General features: G+C 44.1%; 1 protein-coding gene across 5 annotated transcripts in view; it reads left to right on the forward strand.

Annotated features, from left to right (window-relative positions):
• The window catches only part of LOC137373747 (inverted formin-2-like), a 107,132-nt gene that overhangs the window by 53,571 nt on the left and 32,585 nt on the right, over positions 1-20,976 (forward strand). For 4 of the 5 annotated variants that reach the window (XM_068039035.1, XM_068039034.1, XM_068039037.1 and 1 more), the window contains exons 11-13: positions 7,765-7,867; positions 7,952-8,037; positions 14,695-14,795. In XM_068039035.1, coding sequence (XP_067895136.1) covers positions 7,765-7,867; positions 7,952-8,037; positions 14,695-14,795 — 290 coding nt within the window. Of the gene's footprint in view, positions 1-7,764; positions 7,876-7,951; positions 8,038-14,694; positions 14,796-20,976 lie in introns of all 5 variants that reach the window. The other variant, XM_068039036.1, reaches the window with a different exon arrangement.

Here is a 20,976-nt window from a genome sequence, read left to right on the forward strand (position 1 = left end):
GCACCGGTCAGGCGGAGGTAACTCCTGCACAGCAGTGCTAATTGGCCGCATGCAGGAAGCATGCCTGTGGTACCAGATTGGATAGTCAGGCTGCCAGCAACATAGGAGTCGTGCCTCTCTTTGATGGGTGACTAACAATGGAAATGTATGTGTTTGCAGGAGAAGAGAGCACACAATGCTCAGGAATTTTCCAGAACTGGCGGGGCATGCCTTACATGACCATCCTCCCTCCCATGGAGGAAGGAGCTCTGGAGCTGGTTGGAATGGAGGCAGAGCAGGCTATTGCGGATGGTGAGACTGGTGTGGAGTCCCGAGAGAGTGAGTGGCCTAATGGACGTGTGCAAGAGATCCTCTGGCGAGCACATAGTGTCCATGTGTGGACCACTGGTCACATAGAGTTCCAGATGATGAATAGTTAGAAAGATGTGTTGTAAAGCGTGTAGCCCTCTCATCAGTCTCATCTCTTTTTCAGGTCACATCATTCTCCCACACCCTCAACCAGCACAGATACTGTCTCATCGGTGGGTAGCCGCGCATTGTTAGTAACCGGGTCACATTCTGGTGAGCACAGCACAGATGTTCCCCAGTAGATGATGCAGGCAGTGTAGTTACAGCCAAGATCACTCATACTCAGAGAACTGTTGGAGGGCCTGGCACTGTTCAGCTTCAGCTGATGACATGCCTCTGGAGTCATCCACAAGGCAGAAAACGCTGGAGCTGCAACGTGAGGTGTGGGAACATCTGGCGGAGCTCCCAGAGGCTATGCTCACCCATGCACGGACGATGGAGCAGTTCATCTAGGCTATGAGCGCTGCCATGACTCTGACGTATGCATGCATGACTTCCTGCATCGAGAGATTGGCAGCAGACCAAGCAGGCTTGGAGAGCCATATCAGCAGATCACCCAGTGGATGCCAGAGATACCAGCGGACATGCATGCCATTGCCACCTCCTTGAGCTCTGTGGAGCAATGTCTAGGCAAGATGGAACGAGATGCCTGGAGCCATCGTCAGGACCTCGGACTCCTCAGGTGAGCAGGGAGGGCTGAGTGTGCCCTGAAAGGGTGGAGGAGCGGCTGTCTGCAGCATCTTGGGGCTCCTCTCAGGGCACTCCTGGCGTGGAGGGTGACTCATCAGCCCCTCCAACAGTGACACCAGCACCTCATGAAGCTGTGGAGACATAGGTAGCTCCTGCACCTGTTGAGGAGGCCTTCCATATGCTGGGGCTGTCCAGGCCTCAAGCAGCTAGAGGATGACTGCCACACTTATCGAAAGCCACGGAGCAGAAAGGTCAGCAACCTGCCTCCAGCTCAGCTGACAACGCTGGGGGAGCAGCAATTAGAAGCACCCGCAAGTGCATGAAAAAGTCCGCCTAGCTTCACTTGGGTTTTACTGAGTTATATCCTAATGTTAGATGTCACCTTGATGTGTACTTGTCTGAAATGAATTGTGATATTGTGCATCACAGTTCACTGTCTCCTGCACAGGGTGTGATGGGAAGGAGAACACCGAGCATGGACACGGCATTTCCCATGCAGTTGCCTCATGTGATGATGGCTCCAGGAAAATGTTAAGAGCAAACCTGGACACAACGGGCTGGATTTTAAAGCCCCTCCGCCATTGGGAACGTTGGCAGGGGGCAATGAAGATCAGTGCAATGGAGGCCCCCGATCGACCTCGACGGTGACAGGATCCCTATTTGAATATGTAAACTAATTTACGTACCTGATTTAATGAGGGTCCCATCGCCTCCTTAATTGCCGCACCTATCTTCATTCGGGTGGCCGACAATGCCGTGCCTTCAAATCCCCATTCGGGGAAACTTGGCGCAACATCTGTGGGGAGAAGGGACGAGGATTTATTTTCTGTGTGGGATGGGAGGAATGAGGTGACATCGCTAAGGATTGGTGAGGGGGTGATGGGAAGGGGTAAAGGGCAAAGGTTCAGAACTTTGGGAGCTGAAAGGTCAAATTCTTAATAAACAAATTCCTGGCGAGAAAAGGGCAGGAATGTTTTGACATGGGGGGGTGGGGAGGGGGGCGGGAGTATGAAAATGAATTTAATGGTAATTTAATTCTTTTTTTTTGGTCATTGAACTGACCTGGCCTTTTAATTTTAAAATCTCCTTTGAGGGCTGTAAGCCCTTTTAAAATGGCGCCAGCACCTGCGCATTAGCGCTAGACCCCGTTGCCTGTGACGGCTCGCCCGCCCCACCACATGATCGTGGGAGGTGGGCGCCGTGGCCATGCAAATGAGCTGCCGCGTCTGAAATCACGGCGGTTCCATGGTGCGGTGCCGTGCGAGTGGGGTGCATTTTTTAACATCCGCAGGCTACTTCGGCGGCAGGCTCTTAAAATGTAGCCGAACAGCTGGTCAGCAGGAGGTAGATTTATTGGATTGACTGGTTGTGCAGTAAGTCTCATGTGATACGTGTCTGTATTAGAACGGCATGAGGCTCCCTTGTACGTCTCTCATAGTGTCTTGCCTGCTGTCTCTTGGGGTCTTCATCCTGTTGAGTCTGGTCACCATTCCCTCCATATCCTCATCCTCAGTGTAAGCATCTTCATTGTTTAAAGTTTCTCTCCTCTCTAGCAGCAGGTTGTGCAGACCACAGCACACCACTACGATACACGAGACCCTTGCTGGGGTATAATGAAGGGCTCCACTAGATCTATTCAGCTATTGGAACCACATCTAAATAAGGCCTACTTCCTGCTTTATGGTCGCTCAATTTGTTCTGTGGCAATTGTTGTATCTCTTCTCTGGATCTGTGCTTTGGTTCCTCACAGGCGTCAGCAGCCATCTCTTCAGTGGGTGGCCCTTATCAGCCAGTATCCATCCTTGAAGGCGTGTAGAGAGCCTGTAAATGTCAGGCACCTGGGATGGCCTTAGTATGTAGGCGTCATGGCAACTCCTGGAAAATCTTTCACAGACCTAAAGGATCGATTTGCAGAGCAGTTGTACATTGAGCGAGTGGAAGCCTTTCCTTTTGATGAAAGCGCTGCCTGGTCTGTGGGAGCCTTCATTGCCACATGCGTGCAGTTGATGATACCTTGCACCTGGGGGAATTGAGTGGTGGCCCCGAATCCTACAGCCTTCCAAACCTGACTGCTGGATCAGTGTGGAAGCGCACGAACTGGCTGGCCCTCCTGAAGACAGCATTGGTGACCATCTTGATGCATTGACAAGCTACAGACCATGAGATCCCACAGATATCCCCAGAAGATCGCTGGAATGATCCTGAGGCATAGAAATTTAGCACCATGGTGACCTTCAACGCCTAACCCTCCCCATAGAGCTCAGCTCATCTGCCATCATGACACAGAGCTCTGTGACAGCCTCCCTGGGGAGGCAGAGTCTTCAGCGACACTGCTGCTTCGACATGTGTAGGAAGTTAAGCCTCCGACAGTGGACCCTCTCTGGGGGTATACTCGTCTGCGCATAGGTGGCTGATTGCATTCCCTTCTGCAGCCTCCTCCCTGCCCCCTTCCAGGCTTATGATCCTGGTGTCCCTCTGGTTGCTGCTGCCCTGCTGCCTATACTACAGCTGTCTGCCTCACTGCTGCTCCTCCTCACTGGAAGTCCCGAACCTTGAGTGAATGAAACAAAAGATATACTCAGTTCTCTGTGCTGCCCATCCCCTTGCTCCGTAGATACAGGTGCCAAGTCTGAGAGGGCAATTAAGCGGTATGCCCCCGCTGTACTAGGCAAGTTTGTCCCTGCTCCTGATTGCTACTTCTGTTGTCCAACCAGCTCCACCCTCCCTGCCAAGCCACGCTACTGTTTGTAATGGCTGCCGCCTGCAGCCAACACAGACATCCCACTAAGCCGCCACCTGATTAGAGCTGGTAAGATTTTAAAACGCTGTTGTTCCCATGCACCCGTTGAAAAATTAGAAAAACCTGGCATAAATTGCTGTTAATTGCTTGTTTAACAGGCTTAATTATCATCCAGCCTCGCTCCAGTGCGACCTCCTCCTGCCAGCCTGTCCGCCTTCTGTAATATCCTCTCGCAACATGAAGATGTCGGGCCTTCCTTCTAATGCCTTCTTCTTCAATTTTACCACTCCTCCCGCTTCCCAGCCCATCCCCAGTGGGCTGGGAAAATCCAGCCCATTAACTCTGTTTCTCTGTCCACAGATGCTGCCTGACCTGCTGAGTATTTTCTCTTTTTATTTCAGATTTCCAGTACCATAATATTTTGCTTTTGTATTAGTCTGTTGGATAACTAACTGAGGCATTGATTAACATCCTTTCCTTATGACTAGCAACTGAAGCATTACACAGCTGCCCAATGTCTGCTGTATTTTCCAAAGTACAGGGCATCCTTGCAGGATCTTTCTCATTTTCTTGTTCCTCTTCCTTTATATCTGTGCTATCTCCTCCAGCAAAGTGGTTGGGGAATCTAGAACTAGGGGTAACAGTATCAGAATAAGGGGTCAGCTATTTAGGACTGAGATGAGGAGAAATTTCTCCACCCAAATGGTTGCAAAATTTTGAAATTCACTACCACAGAGAGCTATGGTTGCTCAATTATTGAGTACATTCAAGTTAGATATCGACTGATTTTTGGATACGAAGAGAATCAAGGGATATGGGGATATGGCAGGAAGGTATAGCTGATATCTCTCGGCATTTCTTCGTGGATAAAGATTTTGGGAAGGTTGTAGTCATCAGTTGCAGGCCCACTGGTGGCTAGTCAGGCCTATCCCTGACCGACAGATTCTCCCACAGTGGGTACAAGTGAAGGTGTAGTTGCTGCTGGGGACAATTGGTTCTACCCTTCTCCTCTTTTTCTCTTTCATGCTGGTTCTTCGCTCAGTCTCAAAGGTGTCTGTAGCCCTCCTGATGTGGCATCTCCAGGCATCACGATCTATGGCCTGCGCTTCCCACTGGCGATGGTCAATGTGGCACACAGAGAGGGACTTTGTCAGGGAGTCCTTGAAACGTTTGAATGGGGCCCCTCTGTTCCTTTTACCTATGGTCAGCTCTCCTAACAACACGATCTTGGGCAGGCGACTGTCGTCCATCCGGGCAACATGGCTGGCCCAATGCAGTTGGCTTTGCAGGAGGATGGCCTCAATACTGGTGATGTTGGTTGTTTCCAGGACTTCAATGTTTCTGATGCGGTCCTGCCAGCAGATCTTGAGGATGCTGCGGAGGCAGCGTTGATGGAAGCGCTCTAAAAGGCATTCATGACGGCGGTATAGGACCCATGACTCGGCGCCATACAAAAGGGTGGTAAGGACTATGGCTTTGTACACTTTGAGTTTGGTTTGTGCTCTGAGGCTGTGGTTGCTCCACACACTGATATAGAAGATCACCAATGATCTTATTGAATGAAGGAGCAGACTCGAGGGGCTGAAACGCCTGTTCCTGCTCCTATTGTGTTCTTATAGTAATTGCATCCTCCAGGATGTATGTAGCCACTGCTGCTGATTGCAAATCTCGGTGTGATGGATTTAGAATGTTGTGAGTAGTTATCCTCTCTTATCCAACTGAGTATACTGAAAGGTTGCTGTTTCAGGCTTACCCACGACATAAATATAACTAATGTTCCATTACTATCTATAGGAAATGATGTGTGTTTATGTACCTCCTTACATGATCACAGGATGTCGCAATGCACTTCATAGCTAATCAATTATTTTTAAAGTATAGGCATTTTTTTAATATAAGGAATCACAGCAATAAATTGCATACAGCAAGGTTCCAGAAAAAATGGGATAAATGACCAGATAATCTATTTTTGGCAGTGTTGATTGAGGGATAAATGTTGGCCAGGAAATTAGGAGAACTTCTCTGTTCTTCTTCAAATAGTGCCAGAAATTCAGCAGCTCCAACAGTGCAGCACTTCCCCAGTACTGTACTGAGGTGCCTGCTTCGGTTATATACTCAAATCTCTGGAGTGGGAATTGAACCCATAGTCTTCAGACTCAGTGAGCCAAGTCTGGCATCTTGAAACACCTTGCAACAGAATATGTTACAGCATAATAGATATTTTTGCAGCTATGTGTCTAATATTACTTGTCCTTTGGTGAGTGATCTATTGTGAAGAGTCACAGGAATATAAGTAATATTCAAAATAAATGTGGGGTTTTATTATAAGAGAACTGGAACATATATAAAAATAGTAATTACCAGAGATAGAGTAGAATACACCTTACTATGTCGGGCTCCACCCACAACTAACTGGTCATGTTTGACTCAACATCACTACCACTGATGATGTTCACTTGCAATCCTTAAGGTGGTCCACCCTTAAGGTTGTCCCACAACAGTGTGTATATCTGAGTGTGAGTACATGAAAAGGGAGGTAAGATGAATAATACTCAGTCATAGAATAGGGGAGATCTGTGACTTCACCTTATTTTAGTTCCTAAATGATCTTATCGACAGGGTTATGCATTGTGCCTTTGCCATATACTTTCCTCCTGTTTGGACCTGTTGCCTTATATTAGTTTCCATCTTGTTTTGCAACTAGTCTTGTGAGGAAATCTTGAAAGAGTACAGAACCATGACAGACATGGGCCAAAACTGCAGCCCAAACTGGATCTCAAAAAATTATGGGCTGGATTTTACAAGCTGATCAGCAGCAAGCTTCAAAAATGGCAGACCATGTGGACCGGACACCGAGGGGTTGCCATGATATTCAGTGCAGCGGCTCATTTATATGGCTGGGGCAGACGCCCCCCCCCCCCCACCGGACAATGACATGGAGGGGGCAGGCAGTCCATCCCTGGCAAAAGCGTCAGGCACCACTGCGCACGCGGTGACACCATTTTTAAAAGGCTTTGAGTTCTACATTACAATTTAAAGTTTACACATTTAATAAATTAAATTCATATTTATAGCCCTTCTCCACCTGCCCCCCATAACCATACACTCATTCCTTGCCCTCTCCCTCCCCCCCAAAATGCTTACCTTGTGTACCTGACTTTCCCCCCCACCCAAAGTTTACAAACTTTTAACTTCACCCCTTCCTACCATCCCCGACACTGATCATATTAGTTTGACCCCGCTCACTACTGCCCCCCCCCACACTGAAATACTTACCTGCTCCCCGCTCCCCACCAGTGTCCTGCATTGGATCTCCGAACATGTATCCGAAGGCATAGGAGTGCCAGCCACCGGCAGCAATATTGCCCCGGAATGGATGGTGGGAGCAGGTAAGTCATTAATTCATCTATTATACTAAATTTGCCTATGTAAATTTTGGTCCCATCGTCGAGCGGTGGAAGGGGGCGGGGGTTGAGGGTCCGCCACGAGGCCTCGCCACCGCCGGCAATATCGGGACGGGCCTTCCTGGCATCAAGGCCAGTATCGGGTCTCTCCCAGAGGCATTTTCCAACCCCCATGACCCCCGACATTGTGTGGGGGGGGGGGGGGGCTGTAAGATCCAGCCCTATAATTCATTCTGCAGTTAAGTTGTGTCAAATACTTTTAGAACTTTGAAGATGTGTTTGTGCCAAGCTTTTAATTGTATTTTACAGCAGCTGTAATATGTGCCATATGGGTTTGCATGGTCAGCAGTAAATGAGCTGTGAGAAGGGCCTGCAGTGAACATGCAATGAATTGCCCCAGAAAAACCTTGTGGCCTTGTATAGGCCTGATGCTTAATAAATGGAACAACTGAATAAGCTTATCTTGGCACCTTCCTTGATGTTGTATTTTCTTTTGTACCTATACCCAGGTATTGCATGCAGTGAACCCAGCATTGATCACAACGATATTAATACAATGATTTCAATTTAATATATTTACAGTTCTAATGAAGAACTAGCAGACATGGTCCAAAAGGGTAGAAAATCTAAATTTGATGTGGAGGTTTTGAAACAATTCAAGAAACTGCTGCCAGAAAAACATGAAGTAAGTAGGTATGAGCACAGTTTTAATACTCTATTTTGCCACTTATACTTTTATAATTGTAACATTTTAATTTGCTATGTACAGAGAGAAAATATAATACCTTACAAAGAAGAAAAAGAAAAATTAGCAAATGGGGATCATTTCTACCTTTGCCTTCTCAATGTGCCCTGGTATGTATGTTACATTATAAATACCATTGATATAACAGTCCCAAGAACTCTTTTCCATAGAAAAACTGGGAATGAGATTGTTAATTGTGTGTCAATGGTCTGATCATATGCAGGTGAAGGGTGTTAATTGGGTTTTAGTTGAGCATATATAAACAGACACTTGCTGGGACTGGGAGAGGTTTTAAGTGAGGAGCTACATGTTTGTAATCCTTTTACTCTGCACAATAAATGTGAAGTTGAGTAAATATAAGCTCCAGCATTATCTTTCTATAACAAACTTTCTGGAATTTAACATGGTAGAAGAGGATGGTTACCTAAAGCTGAAGGTTGTAAAATAGGATTTTAATTTTGGATAGAAAACTAAAATCTCACGGGCTATTGTGAAAAATATGGCAGAAAGCAAGTGCAAATTGTCAGGGTATAATTATCCTCTGATGTTGTCGGAGTCTGAACCATGTGACCAGTGGAAGAATGAAGTGGATATGTGGACATTTCTACCAAAAAGGAAACAAGGTATGGCCTTGGCGTTGTCACTTCCTACCAGGAACATAGGAACATAGGTACAAGAATAGGCCATTCAGCCCCTCGAGCCTGTCCCGCCATTCAATGAGATCATGGCTGATCCGCGGCCTAACTCCATATACCTGCCTTTGGCCCATATCCCTTAATATCTTTGCTTAACAAAAATCTATCTATCTCGGATTTAAAATTAACAACTGTTCTAGCTTCAACTGCTGTTTATGGGAGAGAGTTCCAAACCTCTACCACCCTCTGCGTGAAGAAGTGCTTCCTAACATCTCTTCTGAACGGTCTGGTCCTAATTTGTAGACTACGCCCCCTAGTTTTAGAATCTCCAACCAGTGGAAATAGTTTCTTTATCTAGCCTGTTTTTTCCTGTTAATATCTTGAAGACTTCGATCAGATCACCCCTTAACCTTCTAAATTCTAGCAAAAACAGGCCTAATTTGTGTAATCTCGCCTCATAACTTAACCCCTGTAGTCCAGGTATCATTCTTGTAAACCTATGTTGTACTCCCTCCACGGCTAATATATCCTTCCTAAGGTGTGGTGCCCAGAACTGCTCACAGTACTCCAAGTGGGGTCTAACCAGGGTTTTGTACAGCTGCAGCATAACCTCTGTGTCTTTATACTCCAATCCTTTAGATATAAAGGCTAGCATTCCATTAGCCTTTTTGATTATTTTCTGCACTTGATTGTGGCATTTTAAAGATCTATGCACCTGAACCCCCAAGTCTCTTTGGACATCCACTGTACTTAACCTCTTCCCATTTAGAAAGTACCCTGCTCTATCCTTTCTTGGTCCAAAATGGATAATCTCACACTTGCCCGCATTGAAATCCATATACCACAGGTTTGCCCACTCACCTAGTCTGTCAATATCTCTTTGCAATTTTATGCTATCATCTAGACTGTCTACAATGCTGCCTAACTTTGTCTCATCTGCAAATTTGGATATATGACTTACTATGCCATCATCCATGTCATTAATGAATAATGTGAATAATTGAGGCCCCAACACAGATCCCTGCAGGACACCACTAGTCACATCCTGCCAATCGGAGTACTTACCCATTATCCCCATTTTCTGTCGCCTACCACTCAACCAACTTCCTAACCATGTCAATAATTTGCCCTCAACTCCATGGGCTTCTACCTTAGTTAACAGTCTCTTATGTGGGACATTATCAAATGCCTCTGGAAGTCCATATAAATAACATCCATAGACATTCCCATGTCCACTACCTTAGTCACCTCTTCAAAAAATTCAATGAGATTTGTCAGGCATGACCTTCCCGTCATGAATCCATGCTGGCTGTCCCTGATGAACTGAAATTTTTCTAGGTGTTCAGTCACCCTATCCTTGAGTATAGACTCCAGTAACTTGCCCACTACAGATGTCAGGATAACTGGTCTGTAATTTCCTTGGTTCCCCCTTTCACCCTTCTTAAAAAGTGGAGTGACATATGCAACTTTCCAATCCAGAGGGACCACTCCTGAATCTAGGGAACTCTGAAAGATTATAGTTAGTTACTAAAAGTAAAATCAGAAATAAAGTGTTTTATGAACTGGATGCTCACCAGTTGGATACTGATGAAGGGTTGGATCTACTGTTAGAATCTTTGGATGAAATTTACAAGAAAGATGGCCTATTGAGTGCCTATTGTATGAGGCATGGTCAGACTTTGATATTTTTCGGAAAATGGATGGTTACTCAATGGAGGAATATATCATGGACTTCAACAGACTATAAAAGATTGAGAAAATTCAATTTGGAGATCCCTGGTTCAGTGCTAGCTTTCAAATTGCTCAATTGTGCTAGTGTGTCACATATGGACAGGCTTCTGGTTCTAACTGGGATTCAGTTCTTGGACGAAGACTCCCTGTTGGACCAAATGTCTGCGGCCTTAAAAACAATTCCTGGGGAAACCGTCATTTCCTGCAGTCCTGATAGAACAGGCAAGGCATTCTGTATTGACACAAATTGACACAAAAAAATTTGGTCACCCTTCTTGTCAGTGATTGATAAAGAGTATACGAGGATAATAAAAGAGATTAGTGAAAAGTGTGAAATTTTTTTAAAGTATCGGACAACACCATCACCTCCTATTGTTAGCCTTCCATTGGCACGTGACTTTAACGAAGTAGTTGCCATGGATTTAAAGGTATGGGACAAAGACAAGGATATTTTCATTCTACATTTTATAGACCTAGCAACTAGATTTAGTCTTTCTATAATAATAAACAGTAAGAACAAAAGGGTGATTATAGACAAAATTATGGAGAAATGGATAGGGACTGGGCTTGGGGCACCAGCTAAGTTTCTGACTGATAATGGAGGGGAATTTGCCAATGATGAGTTCAGGGATATGTGTGAAAACATGAACATTATGGTTGAATACTGAGCTGAAAGTCCATTCAGCAGTGGGCTTTGTGAAAAGAATCATACAGTGATTGATGAAATGTTACATAATATCTTGGCTGACCAGCCAAACTGCAAGTTGAGAACTGCCCTGGCATGGGAGGTTCATGCGATGAATTTGCTTCAGATGGTTTTAGGATATAGTCCCTATCAATTGGTCTATGGGCGGAATCCCAAATTGCCTTCTCTACTGTGTGACAGTCCTCCTGTTCTAGAAGGTGCTACAATTAGTTCCATTTTTTCTGCACATTTGAATGCTTTACATGCAGGGAGACGGGCTTTCATCAAGGCTGAGGTCTCTGAGAAAACTCACAGAGCTCCGAGGCATTGTATAAGGCCATCTGAGGCGGAATTTAGTTCAGGAGATTTGGTTTATTATAAAAGAGAAGGTCATAGGGAATGGAAGGGCCCTGGTAAGACAGTAATTATCAAGCATAGAAATCAAACTGTTAAGGTTCATTCTTCACGATTAATCGGAGTTGATTACAAAATCTCAGAATCTGAGCAGCTGCTAGAGGGAGAAGAGGCACCTTGTACCTCAAATACTCATGTATTTTGTGATGAAAGTCCTGAGGCACAGGTAGATCAAGAGTTGGATAGTAATGTAACCGATCATGATCCTTAGGAAAGAGCTATCACATCCACAGGCCAATTGCCTCGAGTAGGTACTCAGGTGACATATATTCCGGAGGGGTCTGATAAATGGAGGGATGCAACAATTGTGGGGCGTGCAGGAAAATCTACAGACAAGTTTAAATATTGGTTAACTGTTCAAGATGATGGCCAAGAAGCCACAGCCATGGACTGGTAGAGTGGGGTGAAGGAGGGTAAGAAAGCACAGTGCATGTTCTAATATTGGGTCTGGAAGTGACTCTTGCGTAAGGAAGCGATCAAGTACTGGAGAAAGAGCGTCCGATAAAGTGCGAGGGAGATTTTCTAGCAGTAATTCCGAAAGACATCAAAGTGCTAATAGAGGCCATAGTGTGAACAGATTCCACAATGAAAAGGGCAGTCTCAGATTAGAACTAGAAGCAGAAGTCCTCATGATTGTGAAGTTTTACTGGCTGCCCATAAACTTGAGGATAAACTAATAAGAGAAGCAAAACGTAAGGAATTGGAGAGTTGGAGAGAGTTTGGAGTTTATTCTGAGGTACCAGATAGGGGACAGCCAGCCTTGTCACATAGATGGATTTGTACTGAAAAAGTCCTTCCGATGGAACTTATAAGTCTAAAACGAGGTTAGTTGCGAGGGGTTTTGAAGAGCGACTGAGGGTAATCGATGTTAGAGTGGACTCTCCAACAGCTGGAAAAGTAATCTTGAAAATCTTTTTGGCACTTTTGGCCACATATTCATGGAAATGTAGATCCTTTGACATAAAAGAGAGAGTGTATCTGAAACTACCTAAAGAGGCAGCAGATACAGAAGGAAAATTATGGAAACTGAACAAATGCATCTATGGCCTTAATGATGCTTCCAGGGTGTGGTATTTTTCAGTAAGATCTGTTTTGTTGAAAATTGGTTGTGTTCAACTAAAATCAGATCCTGCAATATTTTATTGGTATCATAAAGGGAAACTTCCAGGCATCTTCATGGTGCACGTAGATGATTTCTTATGGGGTAGTACTGCGGATTTTGAGAAATATGTTATTAAGATTAGGACAGAATTTAAGATTTGGAGTCAGGCTTGTGGGGCCTTTAAATATATTGGTTTAGATATTAAGCAGACTAAGTCTGGAATAAGTTTGAATCATCAATCCTATTTAGAGAGTGTTACACCCATCCCAGTTAATTGTGTTAGGTCATCACAGAAAGATGATGATATATCTAAAGCAGAGATTGAGCAATTGCGAAGCCTGGTGGGTCAATTAAACTGGTTGGGCTCTCAGACTAGGCCTGATGCTAGTTTTGATGTGCTAGAGTTAAGCGCAATGATGAAGCATCCAAAAGTTGAGAATGTTTTAAGGGTAAACAAAACATTGAAAAAACTAAATCTAGAGAAATGTATACTGAAGTTCCCATCCTTAGATGACCCAAAGAACATGAAGCTAATAATTTTTAGTGATGCTTCACATGCTAATCTTGCTGATGGGTATTTGAGTGCAGCTGGCTTCATAATATTTCTGATGGGTGAAAATGGGAAATGTTCTCCTTTAGCTTGGGAGGTGAAGAAAATAAAACGGGTTGTTAAAAGCATATTAGCTGCAGAAACACAGGGTCTTGTGGAGGCGGTGGACATGGGGTTCTATTTGTGAAATATTTTAGGTGAATATCTGAACAAGGGACATCTTGAAAATAGGATACCCATTGAATGTTATGTGGATAATCGATCTTTGTGGGACAATGCAAACTCCACAAAAAGTGAGTGAGAAAAGACTACATATTGACCTTGCTGGATTGAAACAAATGCTGGAGAGAAAGGAAATCGCCAAACTTAAATGGGCAAATGCAAGTCATCAGCTATCCGATTGTTTCACAAAAAGTGCGAGTGCAAAGAAATTGTTAGACATGCTAGAGGAGGGGTATCTCACAATGTAAAAAAAAACTTTGTACCAAATATGGAATTTATTTTGATTTATTTTAAAATATTCTTTGAGCATGTTAATACCTTGTGCATAATATGGAATTTATTTTGAAATGTTGTTCGCGCATTTTCATCTACGTTGTATTGTAAAAGAAAGAAGGGAAACTGTTAATTGTGTGCCAATTGTTTGATTACATGCAGGTGAAGGGTGTGAATTGGAGTTTTAGTTGAGCACTTATAAGCAGACACTCACTGGGACTGGGAGAGGTTTTGAGTGAGGAGCTACATGTTTGTAATCCTTTACTCTGCACAATAAATGTGAAACTGAGCACATATAAGCTCCAGCATTATCTTAACATAACAAGCTTTCTGGAATTTAAGAGATTACCCTATCTCCTCTCTCTATTTGTTATGTACTGTCCTCAGTAAATTTGAAGGGAGATACCACCAATAACCAGAGATTTCTGTTAGGACTGTGATCTTGAGCTATCAATAGCAGTGCATCACAGAATTTGAAGTAACTTGCCCTCTAACTTTCCCTCTTTGCCTAGACTTAATTGTATGCATTCCCATATATCTGATTCAATGATCTGAAACCTGCCATGTGCAGATCTACAGGCTCAAACTCAGATCCTGCCTTTCTGAGGAATGTTGTAATGCTCGTGCACTTTACAGGCCCAAAATGAACAACTTGTTAAAATGTGTAAATTTCTCATGTTAGTATGGAAAATGTCTGGTTTTAATCCCAATTTTTGTTAGCCTTTTTTCCCACTTTCCTTACATCTCGCCAGCCATATATTATTTCCTGGGTCACAGAGCAGAAAGGTTATCTGCTTTCAGACCTTGGCCAATGTTTTAATATTCAGAATTATGGAGAAGCATTTGATTTCTCTTGGTGCCTTCATCTGATGATACAACAAGGTAAAGACCACTTTATGTGGAGAATCTGACACAAATCCATGTTCTGTCAGACTATCACAGTACATAGTGAGGCATAATGTGCAACATCATGCAATCTCTTCCCTTCCACACTTCCTCACATCCTCTTCCCCAGCAACATTCAGTGGTGCCTGACTTTTGTATGGTGCAAAAGTGTGCCATGTTTTAGATGCATTTTCCAATCTTACTAAAGAAATTACAAAAGCAGACAATTAAGAACTATGTCATATAGTTGACTTGTTATATCTCCAACAGCTATGAGCTACGGATTGACTGCTTGCTGTTATGCGAAGACATAATTGTTTTACAAAATTGTCACCGACCAGATGCAGAACTGGTTAAAAAGGCATGTGAAAGTGAGTACTAAATTTATCATTAAAATATTTATTTTTCTCAAAATATTCATTTCTGGCTTACATTGCCAGTGAAAACAAGTCTGTCTCATAATTATAGCTTGATAATAGATAAAATGGTATAATAACACCTAATATAGAGCAGTCTGCAAGTTAAATGACTGATTCAAAATTATTATTAAAAACATCAAAAGTTCTCTGTTTACGAAAGTAATGAAGTCAGGATAAAATGAATGTTTTTCTTAATGAATTTAGTGTGTGATTAACATATCTTGCACTTATATAGCACCTGTAATGTAGAAAGATGTTTCACAGAGGTGTAAACAGACTAAAAAGATATTAGGAGGGGGTGGAGAGGTGTGTTTTAAAGGAAGAAAGTGAGATGGAGAGGCTTTGGGATTTATGGAAGGAATTCCAGAGCATGAGGTTTAGACAGCTGAAGGAACAATCGGTAATGGTGGGGAAGTAGAGGGGTTGATGAGGGGGGAAATCCAGAAAAGGCTAGGGTCACAAGGTTGCTGGATTGGCAGCTGTAACTACCCAATTCCTTTTACCATATCCACTCTTTGGAAAAGCAACAGCCCATGCGTAAATACAACATCCAGAACAAATATGAAAGCAGTGCTTCAAACTAACTACACGCACATTTTCAGATAATGCAAATGATATGGTGTAAAGTTGACACATTGGCTGTCAATGCAAATTTATCCACTAAGCCTATATTAATGCAATAAATGAGCTTTTAGCTCAAGAGTAGCCAAATCCTGGTTATAGATAAGAAATGTCTAAATTCACTCAAACTAAAGTACTAAAAACTCAATTCAAGAACCAGAAAACAGTGACCCCAAAATACCACAGCCATTAGCCCTGATATTGCCCTGCTTAGCTGCAAAATCCACCCCTGAATCATTCCATGCTGATTCAGCTGATAATCGTGGGTCAGCTCATTTGCACACCACTGGTAGGGCTGAATACAACTCCGAACTGTAACGTGTGAGTGCTGTAACAGAGTGGGTTGGAAATTTCAATCCATAACTTTCACATTTATTTTAAAAGTTGCACAAAATCTTTAAATGTGCACAATTTTTTTTTATATACATATGTTCCTCTAGCTAGCCCATCCTCTTTGATGTCACCCCATGCAATGCTTGCTTTGTCTATCTCATGCTCAGACACTTCCATTTGAGGAAGAAGTAGATTGTGTAAGTGAGGTTATGGCACTGCATGATTCACAAAACATCAAAACATGAGGGTGCTGGAGAATTGAAGAATGGATGAGGATGTACCAGCTTCCAAGTGGAGGCTGTGGAGAAGGTTGCCCTTGGTTTCAGAATCCTGTGACTCAGATCTCATGGGTACTCATTTGTAAAGAAGGATGTCCAAAGTTCATCACACACATAGAAATCAGCCTCCAGTGGTATACGGCAACTGACAGATGCAATTTGAGGCATTTATGTACAAGAATTGAAAAGGGCACATCATGCTATAACTATGTGGGATACACATGTTGGAGCATATTTTAGAGTCCCACCTGATCTATTAAGGGAGCAAAGGTGCTCAGCAGGTCAAGCGGCATCTGTGGAGACAGAAACAGAGTTAATATTTTAGGTTGATGACCTTTCATCAGAACTGGGAAAAGTTAGAAATGTAATAGGTTTAAGCAAGTGAACGGGGAGAAGTTGGAATAAGAACAAAAGGACAAAAGGGAAGGTCTGCAATAGTTTGGAAGACAGGAGAGATTAAATAACAAAAGGATTGGTGGTGCAAGGCCAAATGGAGTGATTATGGGACAAATAAACAAACAAAAGATGTGACTGGAGGAGATGTGAATGGCAGAATGATGAACAGCTGCTGTCCGAAAGCAAAAACAAGAGAAAAATGAACTTTGATTCCGGAAGGCTGTAAAGTGCCTAATCGAAAGATAGGGTGCTGTTCCTCGAGCTTGCATTGAGCTTCATTGAACACTGCAGGAGGTCAAGGACAGAGAGGTCAGTGTGAGGGGAAGGCGAAGAATTAACTTGGCTAGAAGCTCAGGGTTATACTTGTGGACAGAACTGAGTTGTTCCACAAAGCAGTCACCCAATCTGCATTTAGTCTCCCCAGTGTAGAGCAGACCACTTTGTGAGCAATGAATACAATGTACTAAATTGAAAGAGGTACACATAAACAGATCTTTCACATGAAAGGAGTGTTTGGGACCTTGGACGTTGAGGAGAGCAAGTGTTGCTTCTCCTGGGCTTGCATGAAAAGGTGCCATGGAAAGGTGTTATGAAAGTGACTCTGTTTTGTTAAAATATTTTTTTAAAGGAATTTATAATTTAGCTAAATAAATGTTGGATCCACTTTTTAAAAATCAAGGACAGTGAGGGAGCTGGAAGGGCAACAGTCTTGCTGTTTGTCACATGGCTTGGGCTAGGCTTAGGGCAGAAGCCATGGCAACCGGGGCAGAAAACTGACAAATGCTTTTTTGATTGGACAAGGCCAGTAGCAACAGAGAACATCAGGGTGAGCAGAGAACTGCCTAACAGTTTGGTTGTCAGTCAATGCATGTGTGTGATATCTTCTGGAGGGAGAGACCATGGGCTGAATTTTACGCCACCCCGAAGAGTGGGATGGTGGCGGGGGAGGGGTGGTGTAAAATGGAGCAGGTGACTCCAGGAGCCCTTCCCAACCTGCCTCCAACGCCACTTTACACAGGGCAGTGGCGACGGAAAATGGCCCACCCACCCCAGGCCAATCAAGGCCCTTAAGTGGCCACTTAACGGCCACTTAAGAGCCTTCGCCTGCCTCCACATGGATTTTACACGTGGCAAGCGGGCGTCCTAGATCCGAAAGAAGGTGCCTGTCAGAAGCAGGCGGCTCGCTAACGTCCCAGGGTGGGGGGCCTCATGATCGGGCAACCTGTGCCCGATGTAGGGCCACCCCCGCTACCCCAACCACCCCGAACACCCAACCTGCACCCCCTTCCCCCCAACCAACCACTCTTGCCTTGCTGGGGCCTGACCGATTACCCCCGGCGAGGCAACCAAAACTCACCTTTGTTCCAGTCTCCCCGACGATTGGCCTGCAGCTCTATTAGGTGGGACTTCCTACCTCAAGCGGGTGGAAGTTCCACCTCACACCAATTGAAGCCCGGGGACCTGCAAAATACGGGTCGGATCCCCAGGCGAGGAGGAAGCGGGTGCGCCACAACTTTTCAGTCGCTGGCAGGCTCCTGTCCACCTAGGGTAAAATTCTGGCTTAGATTCTTGCTGAATGTTTTTTTTTTAAACTGCTAAAGTGTCAAAAAAGGGCAGAAAAGGGAGAGACTTTCAAGGAAGAACAGAAGACTACAACCTGGCTTGTGTTGTGACAATTTTCTAAAAGACTTGGTGAAGTTCAGTGTGTTATTTCATCTTGTTTCCTGCATTTCAAGAAAGCCTGCTAAATTGCTTTTCAACGCCGCCTGAAGAGAGCTAGTTTTAGAAGATTCTTTAACCGTGACCTGAAGACAGGAGCGGCGGTGGCTGGCGGACTTGCTCTCTCGGCGCGCACTGTGACTCGATAAAAACTTACAATGACATCACGGGAAATCTGCAAGCTGATTGGTTGGATGAGTAACAGCTGAAAGTGTATTTAAATAGCTTTAAAAAAAAGGGAAAGTTTTTTTGTTGAAAAAAAAACCTCTGGTGATAAGGTGAGTACTACTAAAGTGTTTTTTTTAATTCAGTGTAACTTATTAAGGACTTTAGATTGTAATGGGTAGAACAAGGCCCCTAGCGTAATTAGTATTTTTAATTAAGGGAGTAACTAATTAATCTAAGGGTAAGTCATGGCAGCAGAGCTCAGCCCCGTGATATGCTCCTCCTGCGCTAGTATGATGCCTCCCTGGTGCTAGGGTCAAGGATGTCTCGGAGCGGCTGCAGGACATTCTGAAGGGGGAGGGTGAACAGTTAGAGTTTGTGATACACATTGGTACCAACAACATAGATAGAAAGAGGGATGAGGCCCTGCAACAAGAATTTAGGGAGCTAGGTAGCAGATTAAAAAGCAGGACCTCCAAGGTTGTAATCTCTGGATTACTCCCTGTGCCACATGCTAGCGAGTATAGGAATAGGAGGATAGAGCAGATGAATGCGTGGCTGAGGAGATGGTGCAGGAGGGAGGGCTTTAGGTTCCTGGATCACTGGGTCTGTTTCTGGCAAAGGTGGGACCTGGACAAGTTGGATGGGTTGCACCTGAACCGGAATGGGACCTACATCCTTGCTGGGAGGTTTGCGAGTGTTAATTTGGCAGGGGGGTGGGATACAGAGTGGAGGTACAGTAGGGGGTGAGGCACAGCCAAATATAGAAGAGAAACTGAGTCAGTCTGGAAGGCAGAGCAAATATAGACCTGTTAAGGCCCAAGTGAAAAATGCAAAGCTGGATTGCATATACTTTAATGCAAGGAGTCTTACTAATAAGGCAGATAAATTGAGGGCGATGATTAGTACATGGGATTATGATATTTATTACTATCACAAAGACATGGCTGAGGGAGGGGCAGGACTGGCAACTCAATATTCCAGGGTATAGAATCTTCAGGCGTGGTAGGGGAGGGGATAAAAGAGGACGTGGTATTGCATTGTTGATCAATAAGTCAATTACTGCAGTAAGGAGGGATGATATCTTAGAAGGTTCTTCAAATTAGGTCATATGGGTAGAACTTAAGAACAAAAGGGGGGCAATTACTTGGCTGGGCGTGTACTACAGGCCTCCAAACAGTCAGAGAGATAGAGGAACAGATATGTAGGAAAATCTCAGAGGTGTAAAAATAATAAGGGTAATAATAGTAGGGGATTTCAACTTACCTAATATCAACTGGGATAGTCTTAGTGCAAAAGGCTTAAAGCAGGAGGAATTCTTAAAATGCATACAGGAGAGCTTTTTGAGCCAGTACGGAGAAAGTCCTACAAGAGAAGGGGCAGTACTGGACCTAATCCGAGGGAATGAAGCTGGAGAAGTGGTAGAAGTATCAGTGGGAGATCATTTCAGAAATAGTGACCATAACTCTGTAAGATTTAAGGTAGTTATGGAAGAGGACAAAGACGGGCCAGATATAAAGGTACTGAATTGAGGGAAGGCCGAATTCAATTTGATAAAACAGGATCAGGCCAAAGTGGACTTGGAGCAGCTACTTGTAGGAAAGTCTACATCAGACCAGTGGGAGTCATTCAAAGAGGAAATAGTGAGGTATCAGAGGCAACATGTACCTGTTAAGGTGAAGGGTAGGACCAACAAGTCCAGGGAACCCTGGATGTCAAGGGATATAGAGGATTGGATCAGAAAAAAAAGGAAGCTTATGTTGGAGATGGTCATTGCCTGATACTTGTGTGGCGCGAATGTTACTTGCCACTTATCAGCCCAAGCCTGGATATTGTCCGGGTCTTGCTGCATTTCTACACGGACTGCTTCAGTATCTGAGGAGTCACGAATGGTGCTGAACATTGTGCAATCATCAGCGAGCATCCCCACTTCTGACCTTATGATTGAAGGAAGGTCATTGATGAAGCAGCTGAAGATGGTTGGGCCTGGGACACTACCCTGAGGAACTCCTGCAGTGATGTCCTGGAGCTCAGATGATTGACCTCCAACAACCACAACCATCGTCCTTTGCGCTAGGTGGAGTTTTAAATGATCACTTTTCATCTGTTTTCACTGTGGAAAACGACGATGTAGGTGTAGAGATCAGGGAGGGGGATTGCGATATACTTGAACATATTAACATTTTCAAATCCTCTTTGGTCACGGGAGAGGTGCCAGAGGATTGGAGGACAGCGAATATGGTACCATTATTCAGGAAGGGTAGCAGGGTAGACCAGATAATTACTGGCCGGTGAGTCTAACATCAGTGGTTGGGAAACTATTGGAAAAATTCTGAGAGACAGGATTAATCTCCACTTGGAGAGGCAAGGATTGATCAGGGATATTCAGCACAATTTTGTCAGGGGGAGATCGTGTCTAACTAACCTGATTGAATTTTTCGAGCAGGTGACTAGATGTGTAGATGAGGGTAAAGCTGTTGATGTCGTCTACATGGACTTCAGTAAGGCTTTTGATAAGGTCCCACATGGGAGATTGGTTAGGAAGGTAAGAGCCCATGGGATCCAGGGCAATTTGGCAAATTGGATCCAAAATCGGCTTGGTGACAGGAAACAGAGGGTAA

Source organism: Heterodontus francisci, chromosome 9 (genome assembly GCF_036365525.1).
Source record: "Heterodontus francisci isolate sHetFra1 chromosome 9, sHetFra1.hap1, whole genome shotgun sequence".
In the NCBI taxonomy this organism is placed as follows: Eukaryota; Metazoa; Chordata; class Chondrichthyes; order Heterodontiformes; family Heterodontidae; genus Heterodontus; species Heterodontus francisci.